The sequence below is a fragment of the Rhinopithecus bieti genome, unplaced genomic scaffold, assembly GCF_001698545.2.
Source record: "Rhinopithecus bieti isolate Rb0 unplaced genomic scaffold, ASM169854v2 scaffold_641, whole genome shotgun sequence".
In the NCBI taxonomy this organism is placed as follows: Eukaryota; Metazoa; Chordata; class Mammalia; order Primates; family Cercopithecidae; genus Rhinopithecus; species Rhinopithecus bieti.
In genome coordinates, this window is record NW_016803417.1 from 1336974 (window position 1) to 1354923 (window position 17950).

General features: G+C 41.8%; 1 protein-coding gene across 1 annotated transcript; it reads right to left on the minus strand.

Moving 5' to 3' along the window:
• Window positions 1-582: 582 nt before the first annotated feature.
• NAA20 (N-alpha-acetyltransferase 20, NatB catalytic subunit) lies at window positions 583-17472 on the minus strand. The gene is made up of 6 exons (XM_017883290.1): window positions 16924-17472; window positions 11884-11908; window positions 8681-8771; window positions 7904-8039; window positions 1900-2045; window positions 583-1113 (listed from the first exon to the last, which is right to left on the minus strand). Exons 1-6 carry the CDS (start codon window positions 16974-16976, stop codon window positions 1028-1030), a joined length of 537 nt encoding a protein of 178 aa, XP_017738779.1. The 5' UTR covers window positions 16977-17472; the 3' UTR covers window positions 583-1027.
• Between the last annotated feature and the right edge of the window lie 478 nt (window positions 17473-17950).

Sequence of the window (17950 nt, forward strand, 5' to 3'; positions counted from 1 at the left end):
AAAAAAATAACCTCAACAGTTTTTGTTTTTTTGGTTTTTTAGAAAGGCAGCATTTAAGTAAAGCATTGTGAAGAGGAGAAAAGATCTAGGACTAACAGTGTAACAGTATGAACGCAGATGGCTGGGAAGAATTGACTACACGATAAGAAGGGAGCTTTTTAAGTATGCTGGGCAGTGATTGCTTCAAGTGCGCATTTTTAAAATATTATGTATGGAAGTCACAATTTAGTGAAAAAAACATATCCTAAATGATGACCTTTCACAATCCCGATTTTTTTCTTCTTTTTTTTTTTTGAGGCAGGGTCTCACTCTGTTGCCTGGGCTGGAATGCAGTGGGACAGTCTCAGCTCACTGCAACCTCCATCTCCAGGGTTCAAACAATTCTTGTGCTTCAGCTTCTGCATAGCTGGGATGCCCAGCTAATTTTTGTATTTTTTAGTATAGATGGTATTTTTAGTATAAATTTTGGCCAGGCTGGTCTCGAACTCCTGACCTCAAGCAATCAGCCCGCCTTGGCCTCCCAAAGTACTGGGATTACAATCTGATTTAGTTTTACAAATGACTAACAAACTTCAGAAAACATTCATAGGGTCAACAATGTATTTTATTATACATCTTAGATTTATACATTTCATATATGCTTTTAAAGCTTCAATTAACAGTTCAATACAAAATTTAAAAACAAATATATGCAGCAGTGGTTCTCAGGCACAGAATTTAGGAGGAGACTGAAGCAAATCTTTTCCCTAGCATACATACAGTGAATATTATGAACCATGAGAGTGGGATGTTTCCTTCTGACCTAGCTGCCTTTTTGATTGAATTTTGTTAGTGAACAGCTTTAATAGGTATGACATTGCTAACTGGAAACAATGAGATTTTAAATAAATTGATAACCTGTATTTTCTTGAAGTCTTTAAGACCTAAAATGATTACTTTTCTCCTAAGAGAGCTCCAGCATCATCCAATGAAAATAATATTGTCGATAAAGTATCTAGAGTATCTGCCTAAGAACCACTGCCCAGGGTTATTCAATGTCTTCAGGCCTCACAGGATGAGGTAATGGTATGATGGATTTCTTCTCAGTGTCCCTTGAAAGTGCTTTCCTCATATCTGTAAAGAAGCAAAGTTTAATATAAACACTCAAACAACATATTATATCAAATGTAAAGTGTATAAAGTTTCCATAAGAGGTTTTATCCCCTACCCCTAGTTCCACCAGATTCTAAGCAAAATATATTTATAAATAAAGTATCCCGGCCGGGCGCGGTGGCTCGAGCCTGTAATCCCAGCACTTTGGGAGGCCGAGACGGGCGGATCACAAGGTCAGGAGATCGAGACCATCCTGGCGAACACAGTGAAACCTCGTCTCTACTAAAAATACAAAAAACTAGCCGGGCGAGGTGGCGGGCGCCTGTAGTCCCAGCTACTTGGGAGGCTGAGGCAGGAGAATGGCGGGAACCCGGGAGGCGGAGCTTGCAGTGAGCTGAGATCTGGCCACTGCACTCCAGCCTGGGCGACAGAGCAAGACTCCGCCTCCAAAAAATAAAAATTAAAAAAAATAAATAAATAAAAAATAAAGTCTCCCAACTGCCAAGTATACCAGATGCTAACCAAACCTCACCCAGGATTCAGCTCACAATACACGTTCTTTCTTGTTATTAAAATAATACATATATAACATAGTAAAACAGTAACGTACAGAAATTAACCATTGGTTAGTTAATAGGTAAGTTAATTACTACGAATAGGTTCATAAAGGTAGGTTGAGGGAGATTTAATATTAAAGTCAAATATGATTCTTCTACATTTATTAAAATAATCAAAGACTACAATCTGTAGAATGAATGTAACTGTTTCGACTACTTCTTGAGGATACTGTCATGGAAGGGAGCTTACCATAAGCGTCCTCGTCAGGCTCCCCGTTGCTGGCCGAATAGTACTCTATGACCGTCCTATATACACTGTAGCCCAACTGCTTGTACATGTTAACTGCAACTTGGTTAGATACTCTTACAAAGAGATCGACAAAAAATCCACCCTTTCTTTAAAAAAAAAAGGAAAATGTTAGAATGTGAGACACCCTAGAAAGTAATAGATGCATATTTTTTTAAAACGTGTTTTTACCTTGCCCTGACTACTACTCAGAATGGTAGTAATAGGACTTTGTAGCTGATTACATGGTAATAGAAATTTGTATTACTTAGGATTTATGACAATTGCTTTGCAGTATAAGATGACTGTATGTTTGCATGCTAGTATTTCAAAAGCTGCAACATGTTTTCTTAAAAGATAAACTCAAGGCATTTGTTCTACAAATTCACCACCTATTACAGTTTCTCCTGTTGATGAAGTTTACATACATGGAATCATATATTCTTTTGTCTTTTGCTTCTCTCAGTCAACTAACATTGTAAAAGTCAGCTTCCAAGAGTGGCTGGGCTTGTGCACCACAAGTCATTCACGGTCCTGTTGATACACATTTCTGGCTTTTACTATTACAAACGATGCTCCTATGAATACTTCTGTTGAGTGTCTCATGTAAGGTCTATAGCTAGAAGTCTCACTGTTGTGTCACAGGGCACATCTTCATTAGTTAATGCCAAATTGTTTTCCCAACTGGCTTGTACCAACTCACTCTCGCACAGAAGTGAGTAAGCCTCCATTCCACAGCAGCAAGGCTTGGTGCATCAGATGTTTTTATTTTTGCCAATCTTACAGTATAACTATATCTCAGATTTTAGTTTGTATTTGCAATTACTAACGATGTTGAATATATTTCTGTTGGTTGGCCATTTAGATTTCTCCTTCTGTACAGTACTTAACATCTTTCACACAATTTTTCCCCCGCTACAGTTCTCTATGTATTGTGAATATTCAATACTGTGTAATGTCTTTGCAAATATCTTTTTCCAATTTGTGGTTTGTCTTGTCATTATCTTTATGGTATCTTTTGATAAAAAAAAAGTTACTTCACTTCAGTGAAGCTGAATATATGATGGCCTTTTTAAAAAGCCCTACACTAAGGCCACAGAGACACTCTGCCGTATTAAATTCAAAAGACTTCTTAGCTTTACTTTCACATCTTAGCTTTACTTTCAAGGTTTTAATAAATCTGGAGTTGATTTGTGTGTGGAATAGTGGTAATCTGGGAAATTTTTTTTTCCCATAGGGACATCCAATTGTCCAACCACCTTTACTGAAAAGTCTATCTTCATAATACTGATGTGCAATGCCTCCTTTGTGGTATGTTAAAGTCCATATATTCTCGGGTCTGTTTCTCAAATTCTGTAGCACTGGTCTAGATAACTACAGCACTAAGATACAGTCTCACTCTTTATAGTCTGATACCTGGAAGGGGCACATCACCCATTTTGCTGCTGTTCAAGAATATCTTGTCTCTTTTTTGCTCTTTCTATTCCTCTATGTTTCAGAGTCAGCTTAACAAGTACTATAAAAAATACTTGGGATTTTGACTACAGTTACACTGGAATGTGGTCAATTACCTGTTTTACTGTATCCTCGTGACAGTTTATCGCTCCACTTATCAGGGCTACTTTAATATCTCTCAAAAAAGTTTTTAAAATGGCAGAGGTCTTGCATAGCACTTGCTAGATTCTTAAGTATTTAATATTTTTTCATGCTATGGCATCTTTTTCTAAATTTTACTGTTTGTAAATATATAAATACCATTGATTTTTATACTGACTTTATATCCAACAACCTTGCCTACCTTTTATTAATTCTAAACATTTATTTCTAGATTCTTGTGGATTTTATATTTGTATAATATCTGTGCAAAATAAGTTTTGTTTCCTCTCATATGTAAATACAATTGCTTTTTATACTGACTTTATATCCAACAACTTTGCCTACCTTTTATTAATTCTAAATATTTATAGATTCTTATGGATTTTATATTTGTATAATCATATCTGTGCAAAATAAGTTTTGTTTCCTCTCAATCCTCCTATCGTTTATTTTTTCCTGCTTTCCTGTGCTATGATTTCTAGTAAATTACTGAAGAGGGACTAACTTGTCCCTGATTTCTAAAGGAAAGCATTCAGTGTATCATTACTAAATATATTTACTACAGATTTCTTGTAGATATTTTCAGGTTAAGGAAGTTCCCCCTTTCTATTTCCTAGTTTGCTAACTTTTTATCAGGAAGGAATATTGGATTTTATCAAGTTTGCTGCACTTTCTAAAATAACCAGTGTTCTCCTTTAGTGTAAAGTTGAAACCCCCTTGTTTCTGATGTGTCATCCTATTTATGTAGTGGCAAATCCATTTTGCTAATTATTTTTCCGGAATTTTGCATCTGAGTGAGATCTTCCTCAAATTTTCCTTTCCCATATTTTGTCAAGTATTGTTATCAGAGTTATCCTGGCCTTAAAAAATAAGTTGAGGAATGTTCCCTTTTTTAGCTTGTGCAAAATAGTTTGTGTAAAAGTGACCTTTCAGTTGTTAATTTCTTAAATGTTTGGTAAAATTGGCCAGAGAAGCCACAGCTTTCTTCGTGAAAAGATTTTGGGCTACTGACTGAAATTCTTTAGGGCAAGGGTTGGCTCACACCTATTTTGCTACTGCCTTCAGGCTAAGAATGGTTTTTGCAATGGTTGTTAAAAAACAAACAAACAAAAAACTATGTAACCAAGACTTTAGGTGGCCTGTAATGCCTGAATATTTACTATCTGACCCAGAAGAAAATTGCTGATTCTTGTTCTATAGGCTTGACAAATTTCTATCTCATTGTTCTATCAGTTAGAAAAAAGCATGTCTAAATCTCACATTATTATAATTATTTGTCTATTTCTCCTTTGTAGTTTTGTCAATTTGTGCATTTTTACTTTGAAATGATGTCACTGGGTATATACCATTTTAAACTGCTATTTTTTTTTTTTTTTTTTGAGATGGAGTCTCGCTTTGTTGCACAGTCTAGAGTGTGATGGCGTGATCTTGGCTCACGGTAACCCTCGCCTCCCAGGTTCAAGCAATTCTCTGGCCTCAGCCTCCCAAATAGCTGGGATTACAGTCACGTGCCACCACACCTGGCTAATTTTTGTATTTTCAGTCGAGACAGGATTTCACCATGTTGGCCAGACTGGCCTGGAACTCCTGACTTCAAGTGATCACCTGTCTCGGCCTCCCAAAGTGCTGGGAGTACAGTCATGAGCCACCACGCCCAGTCTTGTTACTTCCTTGATTAAATATGTTATCAATATGCAGTGACCCTTTTTTACACTGGTCATAATTATTCAACTATAATTTAACTACTATTAATAAGTATTCTAACTTTCTTCTGTTTAGAATTTGCAAGGTAATTTAAAAATTTACTTTCAATCTTTCTGTATTAAAAATATTTTAATATATTTTACACATATTTCCTGTAAACAATACAGACAGCCTTTGTCTTTTAAATAGAGTCATCATAGCCGGCAGGACGTGGTGGTGGGTGCCTGTAATCCCAGCTACTCGGAGGGTGAGGCAGGAAAATTGTTTGAGCCTGGCAGGCGGAGGTTGCAGTGAGCCGACATCATGCCACTGCACTTCAGCCTGAGCAACAGAGCGAGACCCCGTCTCAAAAAATAATAATAAATAAAGTCCTAAGGCCATTAACATTTACTGTTGTAATTACTGACAGTATTTGGATTCTTGGCTACCATTTTATTTCATGCATTTTGTTTTGCCGGTTTAGTTTCCTTTTTCTCTTCTTTGGGGTTGATCTCTATCATTCAATTTTTCTTCTCTACTTGTTTGGTTTCTATTTTTAATGTATACATTGTATACACTATGTATACATGTATACAAGCATATAATGTATACAAACATGTGTATATATATTATGTATGTATATATGTATACATACCCCTACAAATAAAGATTACTTAAATCTTAGCAACTAGTCTCAAATAACGAAGGCTTAGAAACTGAAAGGGAAGAGAGCTTAGTGGTTTTCTACTCAGATAATCTATCATATCAATACCTTAAATTATATGTGCAAGGTCATAGCTAGTTACAACCCACTTTCTTTTTTTTATTATACTTTAAGTTCTGGGATACATGTGCAGAATGTGCAGGTTTGTTACATAGGTATACACATGCCATGGTGGTTTGCTGCACCCATCAACTCGTCATCCACATCATTAGGTATTTATCCTAATTCTATCCCTCCCTTAGACTCCCACCCCCGACAGGCCTCGGTGTGTGATGTTCCTCTTCCTGTGTCCATGTGTTCTCACTGAACAACCCACTTTCTAACTCCCTGTTCACTATACAATAATGCCAAGTACTTTTTTTTCAACATAATGCCATTAATAAATGTGTGTAAACTATAATCATGCTAAAAATTTTCTTCTTTGTTTGGTCTAGGGAGAACTTTAAAAAAATCTTGAAGATTAGCACTCTTCTTTTTCAGCTAACACAACTCCTTCTCCTCTCTGAATGAGTTTGAGCTCCTTTTGCCTCTAATTTGGCTTGAAGCCTTTGTCAGGCCACAGTTACTTCTTTAAAACTTGCCTTTATTAAATCTAATAATTAAGTGGAAATTAAGCTCAAGAACCCTTCTCAGCAACTATTCTCTTTCCTACCACACTTTTAAGAAATTACACTGGAGAAAGAAATGGCAGCTTGACAACAGGTCAAGCTTATACAAACATATCTCTTCTAGAATGAAGATAACGAGGAAGGGCTTTCTCTTCTATTTATTGTATTACACGATAATGAAGAGGTTTGATATATACAACACGTCTCTTTAAAAAAAAAAAAAAAAAGATGTCATGCTGGCAGTTTGCAAACTGTGCACTGAGGTGCCCTAAAGTGTCCCAAACTCATACAGCCACCAAAGGATATTTTGAATGTTCAGGAAAAACAGCAAAACCTTACATGTCAGATATTGGGAAACGAGTTTGAAGTAGTTCACAAGTTCGACATTAGATCATGCTACATTCCTCTTAATGACATAATATTTCTATGAAGCTGAGATTCTGGCAGTTGCTGTGATTAAAAAAAATATTAGGGCCGGGCGCGGTGGCTCACGCCTGTAATCCCAGCACTTTAGGAGGCCGAGGCAGGCGGATTACGAGGTCAGGAGATCGAGACCATGCTGGCTAACACATTGAAATCCCATCTCTACTAAAGAATACAAAAAATTAGCCAGGCGTAGTGGCAAGCGCCTATAGTCCCAGCTACTCTGGAGGCTGAGGCAGGAGAATGGCATGAACCCGGGAGGCGGAGCTTGCAGTGAGCCAAGATTGTGCCACTGCACTCCAGCCTGGGTGACAGAGCAAGACTCCGTCTCAAAAAAAAAAAAGAAAACCAATGGGAAACAGGAATGCTGGTGGTTGTGTCAAGTCATCTAATGTCCAACAGGTATACACGTCTCATTAGTAGCTAGCCATAGTTATTTAAAAATGAAATAAAAATATTTCTTCTTTCAATTTATTTTTTTTTTCTAAATGGCTGTTAGTTGTTAGGCTATAAATACTTATTAAACAGTTAGAATATAACTGCTTAAGACTGAACTATTTTCTTTTGGCCAAGAAGCACTGTTAAAAATTTATTCAGATGCCAAGGCAATGTTAACAGATATTAGGAGTGTGTGCCACAGTGGCAGGAACACTAAGAGAAACCTCGAGAGCTAGCCTTTGGAACTGATTCCCCCAATTCCTCGGCTTATAGGCCTACAGCGGGTCACTGCAATACTTTGCCTTAATTTCCTCAATGGCAAAATAGAAACAATTATCACTTTGACTATGTGACAGAATTGTTGTAAGGACTATTGGAGATGGAGGAACATGAAATTCCTGTAAACTGTAAAGCATGACAGTTACTCAGCCTGAAGGGGAAAAAAATGGTTAGGGGTCCACAAATCCCTAAGTGTATTTGAAAAACCGAATCTCACCTTTCTGAAATCTCCTCTAGTAACTCCATTAGTTTAGCAGCCAAACCAAGGCGTCGAAATTCTGGGGCAACAGACAGAGCTGTGACGTGCCCATGCCATTCTTCCCTGGCTACTGAGCCTTCTGCTTTACCCATAACTGCCAACAACAACAAAAATCACATTCAGTGACTAGACACTGATTTACACATAAATATACAATTACTGTTCGGTACATTTTTATTACAAAGGAAACTGATAACGAAGTTTTTATTTTTAAGTACCACCTGAGGTCATCCAGCTAACAGTGCTTTTATTTGAAATTCACTTGTAAATGTAATACTATATGTTGTTCTAGGCCGGGCGCGGTGGCTCAAGCCTGTAATCCCAGCACTTTGGGAGGCCGAGATGGGCGGATCACGAGGTCAGGAGATCAAGCCCATCCTGGCTAACACTGTGAAACCCCGTCTCTACTAAAAAATACAAAAAACTAGCCGGGCGAGGTGGCGGGCGCCTGTAGTCCCAGCTACTCCGGAGGCTGAGGCAGGAGAATGGCGTGAACCCAGGAGGCGGAGCTTGCAGTAAACCCGGGAGGCGGAGCTTGCAGTGAGCTGAGATCCGGCCACTGCACTCCAGCCTGGGCGACAGAGCCAGACTACATCTCAAAAAAAAAAAAAAAACAAAAGAACTAAAATTACAAGCATCATGATTCTATTCCAATTCTGCAGTCTAAAGCAATTGGTTGAAATCTGTATTAAAATCTTTACCTACTCCACAAAATATTAGTGGTATTATACTTACTATAACCCATTAATTCTCCACCAGGTGCCTCTGCAACTATGAAATACTCTGGCCAGTGGGCGAGGTACTGTAGGTAGAAAGGAATTCCATACTAGAGTCCTGTTAAGGAGTGTGAAAAGTAATGGACAGTAAAAAGTTCTTCATTAAGGGATATTGTAAAAAAAGTTTCCTTTACAAAATATACTGTAACTTTATCCCCAGATCTATATGAGTCCTATAATCATACATACCATTACATGAAACATTTAGGTTATCATGGATTTTTAACAAAATTGCCTGGACATACAGCTTCAAGTGTGGAATGGTGATAGCACTGTCTAATAGAAAGCAGAGAATCAGGACCCCAAAGTATATCTAAGTCTCTCCATTTATCACCTGATATTATTTGTTAGCGGTCTGCCTCCTCTTAGTCTATGAATGTCATGTTCCCTCTATCCCTGGTGCCTGGTACACAGTAGATGCTCAATACATTGATGCTTGCATAATTGCACTGAAAAATTAATGGCTAGTTCCTACTTTGACTTCAGCTATGAGACTGTGAAAATAACTTTACAACCTAAGTCCTTCCAGAGCCAACTTAATTACCTGGTTTTTCCTCTCCACTGATTCAACTCCTGCATTTCTAGTAATGCAGATAAAAGCTGACTTAAGGAATCAACTATGTTAACAGCAAATGCCTGAAAAATTTGCTCATGACTTAACTCTTCAACCTTGGGATGTCCTTACTGACATGTAATCATTCCTACATTTCTCTTCTTTTTACTCTGTACTTTAATGGATGAAAATATATTTCTTGTTAGTATAAACTTTCTGATGCAATTTATCAGAGGACACCATCAATCATACATAAATATATTTTTTAAGTTCCTGGAAAACCTGTTCAGTGTGAAATTCTTCAAAATCTCCTGTGAAGGACCATCATTATTTTGCATACCCCTCAAATACAACCCTTAACATGGCAGGCCAGCCAGTCTTCCTGCCAGCCAGCCTCTGACATACACAACCATCTCTCCTGTGGCTAACGGAGGAGTCCCAGACACCCCTCCCTCCCATCGACCTCTAGGACCCAACAGGTTACTTTCAAATATAGGCTCACCTGGATTATGGGACTTTCACTGTACATTTTAAATGTCACTGGAAGCACACCATATAACGGATTTGCATCCTAAAATTCTTCCAAATTTTTGTCATTCAAAATTCTTCAAAAATCTTTTTTTTAAGTGGTGATATCATTACTCGTAATTTTAAAAATCCAGATGAACACTGTGGAGATTTTTTGCTTTTCCCATTCAGTTTTGTTTCTGATATGTAGTACTGTTGCTGCCTGTACCTGTAAGTAATTTTTACTGCTGGATAGTATTTCCTTATGTGAAGAGACACCTTAAATAGCCTGTATCCTGACAATGGACACCTGGGTCATTGCCAGTTTCCCAAAAAAAGTCTGAAATCCTTCTTCAGTACAGCTTAATTTACTTAACCATCTCCTGATGGTTGTGTGTGAATCGTATTCCAAATGCTTAGTAACTCTCCTGCAATAAATAATTTTCATAATGGTATAACTCAGGGGTTAGCAAACTTTTTCTGTAAAAGGCCAAATAGTAAACATCCTTGGCTTTGTGGGCCACACAGTCCCTGCTGGAACTACTCAAACTGCAAAAGCCACAGGAAAAAAACATAAATGAATGAGCATGGTGTCTCAATAACATTTTATTTACAAAACAGACAGTGGCCCAGATTTGGCCTATGGGCCTTTTGTCAACCACTGACAAACTGCCTCTATTTCTTCTTATTTTCGGCTTTCAGGAAATGGAATTACTATTTCCAAAGTGCCTTCCGGAAAGATAATAGCAATTTACATTGTCACTAGCAATTTATGAGAATGTTACTCTCACCTCACCATCATCAGCACTGAGGTGTATCATTTTTTTAAATCTTGGCTGATACCTAAAATATGGCATCTCATTTTGGTTTTAGTTTACATGTCTTTTGACTGATGAGACTGAACTCCTAACACCTTCATTAAGCTCCTATATGCCCTCTTTTGATAAATTACCGGTTAGCAGAACCCTCCTACCCACCTACAGTAGACATGGAGCATAAACCAGAATCCGAACTTTGTGTTGTAAGCCACTAGAGATGTGGGGTTATCTGTTACAACAGCATAACCAGAATACCCTATCTTCACATCTTTGCCCCATTTTTCCTTTAGGACAATAATAGACACTGCTCATTGTTACCTCAAATCCTTTATTCACTTTAGTCAAGTCCCAATTTATAAAGCGGGGCACATTTCTGGACTCTAGATAGGATTCGATAGACAGGTGGAACATGAAACAGGTGCTGGTCAATGAGACAGAGCAGGGCTGTGCGGCATTTCCCAAAGGTACTTTTTTTATTTTTGAGACGGAGTCTCGCTCTGTAGCCCAGGCTGGAGTACAGTGGCGTGATCTCTGCTCACTGCAACCTCCGCCTCCCGGGTCCTCGTTCAAGCAATTCTCTTGCCTCAGCCTCCTGAGTAGCTGGGATTACGGAGTGCGCCACCATGCCTGGCTAATTCTTGTATTTTTATTAGAGACGGACGGGGTTTCACCATGTTGGCCAGGCTGGTCTTGCACGCCTGACCTCGTGATCTGCCTGCCTTGGCCTCCCAAAGTGCTGGGATTCCAGGCCCAAAGGTACTCTTAAAAGGGAAGAACACCCTCACCTTCCCCTCTGTTGATTCTGCTGCCGGAAACATGGCTGTGATGCTGTTTGCTCTGGCAGCATCTGGAACGAGATTACGGCCACTCTGTAGAGTGCTTAACCTGCAAAGGGCCTGGCTGCTGGTGTCTTCATGGAAGCATTACCTGCCTGGGACTGCTTATCTCCAGACTTTGTTCACACTAGAGAGATGAAGCCACCTTGCTGAAGTCACTGTGCTTTCTGATGAATACAGCCATGCTGACTCCTGAGGGGCAAGGTTGGCAGGGGAGCTATGATGTTACAAATTTCTACGATATTAACAGTTTGTCAGCAGATCTAAGACAACTCTGTTCTCAGTTTCATTTTTAAAAATTGCTTTCAGTGTTGCTTATGAAGTTTCCTGACCTACAAGTTTTAAATTTTCAGTACTCCTCTGTGTTTTCCTTTCATTTCTCTATTTTCTTTATTCTCAGTAAATCTTCATTCAACCTTTTTTTTTTTTTTTTTGTAAAAAAGGATACAGTTTCTGTAAGCGGATCCAAGTTACTGAAAGAAACAAGAGAAATATCAATAGTAAGCAGCGTTTACAATAACCAGTTGAAATAAGCCTGCTAAAGCTAACAATAATAATGCCACAAGGAAAACAAAACATGTTTCATCAATTTTAAGGCCAACTTTAGAGCTGAGGAAGATGATTTAATCTACCTAATAGCCATAATAAGCTGTCACAGCAACTATTAGGGTGTTTATACATTTTTTTATTTAACTGCTACTTGCTTCTTTAAAATTAAAGTTAATAAATCTACATCTCGCATTTTCTAAGTGGCAATAAATTGCTAATGGAACTGGGGATCAACTAGGGATGTAGCTAGCAGAGACGGAAGGTCAAACTCGCCCACTGCACCATCTAACCCCATGTATCCTCCCTGCCTGTGTCTGGGTCTTCCCTGACAATTGCTCCTTTATTCCACCCGGTAAATGTGGTCACTCCCACCACTCGGTTTTTGCTCCCCACTCCTATTCTACACTCCCACCTCCCTGTCCCCACCATCCCCATTCCTATGTGTTCAATCACGTGTTCTTGGTGGATGCCTCCCAACCTGGCTCTGCTGCTGTGGGCGCTTCAACCAGCACATCCCAGCACACCATTCCCGAATCTGCATTCTGAAAACCCACCTCCTCCGTCCCCTCACTTCCCTATTCAATCAGTGGAGCCATTATTTTGTCAGGCTCAAAACCAGCTACTTTTCAATTGTTCTCCTCCAATTTCTAGTCAAATTCTCCTTTGAGACCCATAGCGATGCTAGTCGTATCATATTCTGTAGTCCAGCAGTTCCTAAACATTTTGGTTTCAGACCTCCTTAACACTAAAAAGTTACTGAGGACCCCAAAGAACTTTTGTTTATATGGGTAATATCTACTGATATTTAAAATTTTAATATTCACTCAAAATAATAAATAAATTACACGTTAACACAAATAACTTTACCAAAAAATCACTATACTTCCGAAAACAAAAAACAAAATCCAGTGACAACAATGGCATTGTTTTAAAAATTCTGCAACGTCTTGCTTAAAAGACAACCAGATTCTCAAGCATTTATTATGCTTGCTGCTGAAAGATCACACCTTGGGAAGCTCCACTGTGTACTTGTGAGGGAATGACAGTGGAAAAGGCAAAAAACCTTCTTAATACATCATGAAGATAGCTCTGACCTCACAGAACATCTGAAACAATCTTGGGGACCCCCAAACCCTGGCCCACACCTTAAGAATCACTGCTCTAATACAGTACAGGGAGTCACTCCCACACTTCTCAACAACTGCTTTATGTCCTCTTGTCTGCCCACCCGCACCCCCACCTCCAGCCCCGCCATCTCAGGGGCTTCCTATTCCATCACGAGGAAAAGATAACAGGAATAAGAAGGCTTCATCAAAGTCCCCCCACCGAACCCACGCACACAGGCATCTGCACCCATATGCTACTTGCTTTCCTGTCACCAGGCACGGAGTGCTGGCGAGAGACCCCCTCAGTACTCGGGACCCTCCTCCTGCAGTTCTTTCCCTCCTGCATCTGCATCTTCAATTTCTCTTTCCTAGAAGAAACATATAAATATGATGTGCACTGAGCCATCAGCTGCTCTTAAACAGCTTCCCACTGCTGGGACAGCCTGAAACGCTGTCTTCACTCAGCTTCTGAGACCATGGGGTTTTCCTCTCACCTCACTGAGCCACGTGGTCTCCTTTACTTGAACACTTGATGCCCTATGGCACCATCTTACAACCTCTTAGCCTTTTTTTCTACACTTGTGTTGACCCCCACATTTCCATCTTTAGACCTAATCTTGAGACGCCCATGCCCAGATGCCTTCCTGGCCCCTCCACTTGGGTTCCTTGGTGCCCTTGGCAGAGAAGCTCAGGTCTTACGATGGCCCCTCCAAGTCCTGCCCTTCTGACTCTCTGCTATCGTCCCCGTACCCTCCCACGCTCATTCTGTTCCAGCCGTGTGGCCTGCCTCCTATTTGAAACAGGGGTGTCTTCACTTACTGTTCCCTCTATCTGGAAGCTCCCCTGCCCCCCAGTATTCATGTAACTCATTCCTAACTTCCCCAGGTCTTTCTTCAAGGGCACTCTCCCTGAACCCCCAAACTAAAGCTGAATCCCCACTCGCTTCCAGCTTTCCTTTCCTGCTTCTATTTTCCTGTGTAACTGAACACTAAGCTCCACATGACTCCCCGTACTGTGTTAGAGCAGTGATTCCCAAGGTGTGGGTCAGGATTTGAGGGGGTCCTTAAAATTGTTTCAGGTGTTCTATGAAGTCAGAGCTACTTTATGATACATTAAGGTGTTTAGAGGGGAAAATGTACATTCTATAAAGACATCTTTTTGGTTATGTCTTCTTCATTGCTGTGTCTCTAGAACTGGTACACAGTAGGCACTCAAATATTTTTCCAAGAATAAAATATGTGTTAAATTAATTGCAGTGTTCTACATCCACAGATTCTTTCGATTCCGACTGCAACATCTAATCTGAGTCATTCTCAGAGTTTTCTACCAAAATGCCCTAATCAAAGAGGCAAGCAAATAGAAAAAACGGGGAACCAGGTGTGGTGGCTCACACCTGTAATTCCAGCATTTTGGGAGGATAAGGTGGGAGAATCACTTGAGCCTGGGAGTTCCAGACCAGTCTGGGCAATAAAACAAGACCCTGTCTCTACAAAAAAATTTTAAAAAATTAGTGGGGTGTGGCAGCACATGCCTGTAGTCCCAACTACTCGGGAGGCTGAGGCAGGAGGATTGCCTGGGCCTGGGAGCTTGAGACTAAAGCGACCTATGATTGTGCCACTGCACTCCCATCTGGCTGACAGAGCAAGACGCTGTCTCAAAAACTAAAAGAAAATGGGGAATAAATGGAGCTCCCCTACTGGCACATTCTGAAGAGGCCACATGATTCTCTGAAATCTAGTATTTTCTTGTAAGTGTTCCTGTGTTATTTTCTTCCTATTCATTTCCATGTAAAACTGTTGTCCCTTCCTAGATCTTCAGGTAAAACTGATTCCCCATAAGGCTTAACTTTTCTTGAAGCTTCAAGGCACCCTGTCACCTCCCATGCTGCACCTCCCAGACTGAAGCCTCCTCCTCCCAAACTGAAGCCTCTGCCAAGTCATCATCTCTGGGCCACTGCCAAGGCCTCCTGAATGGCTTACCTGCCCAGTTGACTTGCTCTCATCACATGACAGCCCACAGAGCTCAGTGGTTAAGAATTTGAATCCATCACCTAGAATCCACAGTGAACATTTTGCTACACTGGCTTCATCATCTCTCTCTGCCCATCTATCAATCCTAGATTCATTTTTAAAAACAAGAGGGCAGTATGTGAAAACTAAGAACCAAGCAGTTCCAATTCAAGTGTCAGGAGGATAAAAGGACTATGGGATGAGATGGTTGGGAACATTTCAAAGAGGGGTGAGCCTCTCCCGAGGCTCCAGGTGGGTTAAGACCCACTCCAGAGCAGTGGATCGCAAACGGAATGTGCGTTTCTAACATGGTCCCTGTGATCAGGGACCACGTCTTTTAGAACCACTGCTCCAGAACCAATCTCCTTGGATGAAATTCCTTGCTGTACTCATCCCCACCTGGGCCAATTCACTTGTGCTTGCCATGCCTTGGTTTACTCATACACAAAATGGGGATGACAGCACCTCAAAGAATTGTGAGGATTAACTGGATTATTATGTGGGCACTCAGAACAGTGCAGGGAACAATGAGTTCAACACAAGTCACCGCAACTATGAAGCTTAGACCAGACTGGCCCAACAGAAAATTCTTTTCACAGGATCAAGTTGAAACCCCTCCTGTTTCACCCATTTCTCCCTGACTGCTCAGGGACAGAAAACAGCCACTGGATTCGCACTGACCCCAGTTGTCTAACCGCACTTCAAGTGTCCCCACTTTCATGCCCCGCTCCTTCTCTGGAACTTCCTTCTTCCTCACTTACCAATGTGTCACCCATCCTTCAAGGCTCACCCTCTCTTTGAAATGTTCCCAGCCATCTCATCCCCTAGTTCTTTCTATCTTCCCGACACTTGAATCAGAACCACTTGGTCCTTAGTTTTCACATACCGCCCTGTTGTTTTTTAAAGTGGATCTAGCACTGATAGATAGGCAGGAGAGATATCAGTGTAGCAAAATGTTAACTGCAGAATCCAGGAAAAGTGTCTATAAAAGCACATGGTGAAATTCCTCCAACTTTTCTAAATGTGTGGGAATCTTCATAATAAAACATTTTCTTAAAAAAGAAAAATGGCACCCGCAAATCAGAGGTCTGGCCTTAACTCGAATCCAAAGAGACTGCATCCAGGGCTCTGGGCACAGCGAGCCTCCCCTAAGATGTGCCCTGACTCCTCACAGAGGAAAAGTGTCTACACCCGGATACGCAGCTACAGTAACTAAACTTGGAAACACTAACCATGACTGAGACAGCATCCGCTGCCGGGGACACAGTGATCGGTGTTATTTCATTTAGATACAATTTAACCACGGCCACCAGGTGGGCTTCACGATGTACACATCCCAACAGCTGCTGACCAGCTTCCGATCCTCGCAAGCCCCCTCTGCGGCCGGGCCTTCGGCGGTGCCCACTGCCCAGAAGAGGCGCGGCCCGGCCACGAGCCAGCAAGCAGTGGGGCAGGGCGAGGAGCCCAGGTCGTGGGCTCGAGGCCGCGCCCCAGCTCGCCCCATCACCCCAGTGCCTCCTGACAGCGACCACGAGCGGCGGCCCGAGCGCTGCCCCAGAACCCGCGAGCTCGCAGGGTCCAGAGACAAAGTTTGAGCACCTTGGCCAAGGTCGCCAAGGTCGGCGTGCGTCGACTCCAGGCCCACCTGTCCCCGGACCCTGTGGCCCCAGGGAGGCGCCCACGTCGGCCGGCGGGGGTGGTTCTCGCGGGTCCCCGCCTGGGCTTGGGGTCCGGCCGGGAGGGTGCGGCTGGGGCCGGAGCTGGCGGGGCCGGAGCTGGCGGGGCCCGACCACGAGCGGCTGGCCCTAGGCGCGTGTCACTCACATGTTGTTGAAGCGGAACAGGTCGTCGCAGGTGAAGGCCCGTAGCGTGGTCATCGCGCCGCCGCCGCTTCCGAAGCCCGTTCGCCAAGACCCAGCGCCTGCCCCGCCGCCGGAAGTCTACCGGAGTGCGGCCGCCGCAGAACCGAGCTGGGCGGGGTATTGCTTCCGGGCTACGAGTTGCTCGGCAACCACAGCAGCGAAGCAGCTTCCTCTGGCGGCAGGCGGCGAGAATTGCCAGGCCGCTCCTATAAGGCCTCCCGGGCTCTGGCTGCCCAGAACGTCGGAACCCCTCCTGGGAAGTGGCTGTAGAAAGCAGGCGGCGACACCTGGGAAGGAAAGAAGCTGCTGGTGATGCGGAAACCCAAGCAGAAGAGCAGGGTTCACAGTCACCCGGTGCTGCAGAGTAAATGAGGAATGGGAGAATTCATGACCCAGAGTCGCTTGTCCCAGTGATGAGAGTCTCAGATGTCATCTTAAAATGTCAGTACTACGTTTAAAACAAAAGAAGGCCGGGGCGGTGGCTCACGCCTGTATTCCCAACACTGGGAGGCCGAGGCGGGCAGATCACTTGAGTTCAGCAGTTCGAGACCAACCTGGCCAACATGGCGAGACCCGCTGTCTACTAAAAAAAAAGAAAAGAAAAGAAAAAGAAAGAAAGAAAAATTAGCAGAGCATGGTGGCACGCGCCTGTAATCCCAGCTACTTGGAGGCTGAGGCAGGAGAATCGCTTGAACCCAGGAGGCGGAGGTTGCAGTAAGCCGAGATCTCACCACTGCACTCCAACCTGGGCAACAGAGCTAGACTCTGTCTCAAGAATAAATAATAAATAAATAAAAACAAAAAGAAATGTAAAATTGATTTTGATAGTACACTTCATTTTACCCATTTATTTTCCTATTTAGGAAAATATTTTCCCTGACCCCACTTTATTATACCCGAAATATCATTTCAACATGTAACCAATCAAAAAAAATGTGATATATTACATTCTTTTTTGCAAAGACTTTGAAATCCGGTGTGTATACAAT